This window comes from Cyprinodon variegatus, unplaced genomic scaffold, assembly GCF_000732505.1.
Source record: "Cyprinodon variegatus isolate N-32 unplaced genomic scaffold, C_variegatus-1.0 Scaffold1089, whole genome shotgun sequence".
Taxonomy (NCBI): Eukaryota; Metazoa; Chordata; class Actinopteri; order Cyprinodontiformes; family Cyprinodontidae; genus Cyprinodon; species Cyprinodon variegatus.
This window is the reverse complement of record NW_015151542.1, coordinates 176815-180633: the sequence shown is the minus strand read 5'-3', so window position 1 is coordinate 180633 and position 3819 is coordinate 176815. Positions and strand designations below refer to the sequence as shown.

The 3819-nt window shown below is 43.6% G+C and overlaps 1 protein-coding gene across 2 annotated transcripts in view; it reads left to right on the top strand.

Moving 5' to 3' along the window:
• The window catches only part of LOC107101378, a 10408-nt gene extending 7484 nt beyond the window's left edge, over positions 1-2924 (top strand). The window contains exons 7-9 of one of the 2 annotated variants that reach the window (XM_015400266.1): positions 1550-1618; positions 2174-2234; positions 2341-2924. In XM_015400266.1, the coding sequence (XP_015255752.1) occupies positions 1550-1618; positions 2174-2234; positions 2341-2523 (313 nt within the window). In that variant the 3' untranslated portion in view covers positions 2524-2924. The remainder of the gene's footprint in view (positions 1-1549; positions 1619-2173; positions 2235-2340) is intronic. The other variant, XM_015400267.1, reaches the window with a different exon arrangement.
• Positions 2925-3819: the final 895 nt, after the last annotated feature.

Sequence of the window (3819 nt, the reverse complement as noted above, 5' to 3'; positions counted from 1 at the left end):
GCTCATTTTTGCAATGTTCCTCAGATGAAAGAAGGAAATTCTAGAAACCTCTTTGATATGATCAAATATTTATGGGAACAAGATTGTACAAGGCAGCTGACAGGATATAAGATTTATTTGTTTTCGTTAAGTTTATTATGAGCAGCAAATCACTTTATTTATTTTTACAGTAAATTAAGAACTCCTGAAATTATTTTCAGATTACGTTAATTCCGTGTGAATTTAAGATTAGTATTTACCTTGTGATGACAACCTGCTGAGACTACTGGCACAATCTGAAGCCATTCTATGGGACTGATGGCCTTTATTAGGATAACATCTGAAGCAGCTAAAAACAGCCACTTAATATTTACTTTGTTATGGAAGACTGAATCAAACTGAGGAGGAACCCATAATGATACACAGGTCCTACCTGTTGGAACAATGTTTTTATTCTTCATCTTCACCTGCTGACAGGTGATTTCACCAAAATAGATACATTGATCTACTACCTTTCAAATAAACCGATAATGTTGTTGTGGTCACAGCAGGTTATGGCAAGCCAGTTTGATATGTATTTGTTTGACTGAACATGTATTCCTGATATCTGGGGTGGGCCGTGTGGGGGGAGGGGGTATTGTAAAAATTATTATTTTTAAACAAAATTCTAGATTTTTCAGCATCTAGACTAAACATTCTGAATGTCTGGAAATGTATTTCCGATCAACATATTTGTATTGTTACCGGTCGGTATTTGAATTATTTTGATTATGAAGTAATGTATTTCAGATATCATAAATACATATTCAGTGAAGCGCATAAATATCAGAATGGCCACTTAAAATGAATAACCTTCTACACTACTTGCCCTTTCTTTCTGAAACTGAGTTTCTGCTGCAAAAAATTAATTTAGAAAATATTACAATTCAGTCTGCTTGTCATTTTTATCAGGAAGAATCTAATTTTAGTGATCTACAAATGGAACAACAGAGATGACAGTTCTTTTAATAAATTTCAAAACGACCTGCCATACAGGACTGAAACAGGCACTGCCTGTGGCCTGTCGTCATGGTGTCTCATTGAATCGGGATCTACTTAGAGTTGACTGAACTACTGTAGAGCAGCTGCTGTGAAACGGAAAACTCAGATATTCCAACCTTAGGCTATATCAATTCAGAGATGCAGATTTGAATGTGAGTTAAACCTGCGTTGGGAAACTGACCCCTGGTCCAAGATTTGCTAATCAGTTCTTCAAAAACAGACTATCTAATAGGACAGAAGCTGGTTCTTCATGTTCCTTCATGTTAAAAAGGATTTATTGCCACCCACTGTCGCCACACGCATGTCAAAATTCAGGTTGCTGAAAAGTTCTGCTGGGTTCCCTCAGGTTTCTGGTTCTGAATGTAATTGGACAACTGGGTTAAGATGAAAGTGAATAGAATCCAGATTCTACCTCAGGTCACATGAGCTGGACCTTTTGGTACAGAAAACCCATGAAGTGAATGATGTGACCTTTAATCCATGACCCTGACCTCTGATCCATAACCCCCACCTATGACCTGTGTTTCAGGAGCGTGTCAGAGCCCCTCCTCCAGGGCAGGTTGGTGATCTCGGTGCACAGATGTCTACCCGACTCCAGGTAACTGATAACCTACTGCTGCCGTCTCCTGGCAGGAGAAGGGCTGGAACCCAAAGCGTTCATTATGGTAGATGCACGGAAAATGAGCCATCCATCACAGCGTCTGTAGAGTTTATACTTGGCTTTCCTCCCGTCATGGCCGGCTCTGGGTGCTGTGTTCAGCACAAAGAGCGAGCTGACACCACCACACTACACAAGGACGTTAAAAAATGCAATTTGCAACTTTATTAAAGCCTCTTCATGCCATCCAGGAGCCACTGTCATTTCTTTCCTGGATTTTTTCCACAATCTGTTAATAGTGTTGATATTTATGGGCTAAATCACCGGATTGCTCCAGCAGGAGCTGGTGCTCGCTATGTTTTCCGTGCGGCTCCATCTGAGTAGTTCAAAATGTTCCTAGATGCTCCATGGGGACAGAATTTCCAAACGCAGCACCTAGGAAAATGTGTCCATCCAGAGGGGCATGGAAACCCAAAATGAAGGAATTTGGCTGCACAGACCTCGCGGTTTGTCACGCATAAACCAAGCTTAATAGCCGTCTCTAAATCTCCACAGGTGCAGCCAGCTGATTGGTTGTATGAGTTTTGGAATTGGATCCCTCATCAGATCTTCTCAGGTAAGTCTAAACCAGTCAGAGCAGGACATGCTGCTCCAGGATTGGCTGTAGATGTTTAGACACGCCTAATGATCCCCTCTGGTCCCGCCCCTCTCCATGTTGTCAGCTAATCACTGGTTGGTTCTACCTGCTGAGGGAAGAGATTGGACAGAGCAAACACATGAGGGTGACATCACAGAGAAACAGACCAAAGAAAAGCCACCTGGTAAAGCTGGAGCAGCAGGGGCTGGAGCCTAGAGGTAAGTCCATGTTGAGACTGCTCTGTGGTTGGCTGTTCCTCATGATGTGACCTTACTAACAGCTGATGGGTTGAGACTTGAGCCAATGAACTGACTTGATGTTCATTGGTGCAGTAGATGATCCAGAGCCAAGAGGATAAAACTGCTCCGCTTCCTCTAGACTGAAAAGTTTGTTTCAAGGTCTGGGTCTGCCATGGAATCGAGCTCCTCCAAGACTGATATGCCATGTTTACACCTTATCAGTTTAGCTAGCCAGTCTAACTTTTTCATATTAAAGGTCAATATTTCATGGCTATGGCTGTGTATAGCTCCCGGCAACCTGAAATTATTTCAAAAAAAGTATGTCGCCTAGCATCCACAAACTATATCAATCCATTAAATCAGTATTTGACCGCCAGCGCCTTCTGGAGTTACGGTCAAGTGTTTTCAAATTCATAAATACAACTACTCTTTTATTGTTTACGTAGCTTCAGATTGCTCCGGGCAAAAGTCTCAGAGGCCCTCAATGCCGTGGACTTGCAGATCAGGACACGCCGCAGGAGGAGGAGCAAGCAAAGAGGGTGTGGCTGGCGGCAAATGTGCGGCTGCAGAGGAGGGCTAACGGCAAAGCTAAAAGCAAACTCCTACAAACCGCCGCATCCTTCAGTCTTGCTTTCCAATGTCCGCTCACTTGACAACAAAATGGATCATCTTCAACTTGAACCCTCTTCAAAGAGTGAGTTTAGTATTGGCTGCGCTGTCATCCTGACCGAGACATGGCTTAACTCAACAATACCGGACAAAGCTGTTAGCCTGGACGGGCTCACATTATACTAGTCGACAGAAACAGCAAACTCAGCGGTAAGACCCAAGGAGGTGGTTTCTGTATTTACATCAACAACAACTGGTGCTAGATCAGTCTCCAGCTTCTGCTCTTCAGACTCCGAGTTTCAGACTGTTAACTGCAGGCCGTTCCATCTGCCCAGAGGGTTCAGTGTGGTTAGCATCACTGCTGTTTATGTGCCACCCAGCGCTAACACTAAAGAGGCCATGAAGATTCTATACCAGGCTATCTCTGAGCTCCAATCTGCACACAGAGGCTGTTTCCATCATTGCTGGGGATTTTAACCAGGTTAACTTGAAGACTATTTTCCTCATTTTAACCAACATTTGGACATTGCAACTGATTTAAGGAGAAGACCAAGGAGATCATGGTGGACTTCAGGAAGAAGCGGCCTAACCACGCTCCACTGCTCATCAACAGCTCAGCTGTAGAGGTGGTCAGCAGCACCACATTCATCACAGACACCCTCATTTGGACTGGAAACACCACCTCACTGGTCCAAAGGGCCCAGAAGCCCCCCCCC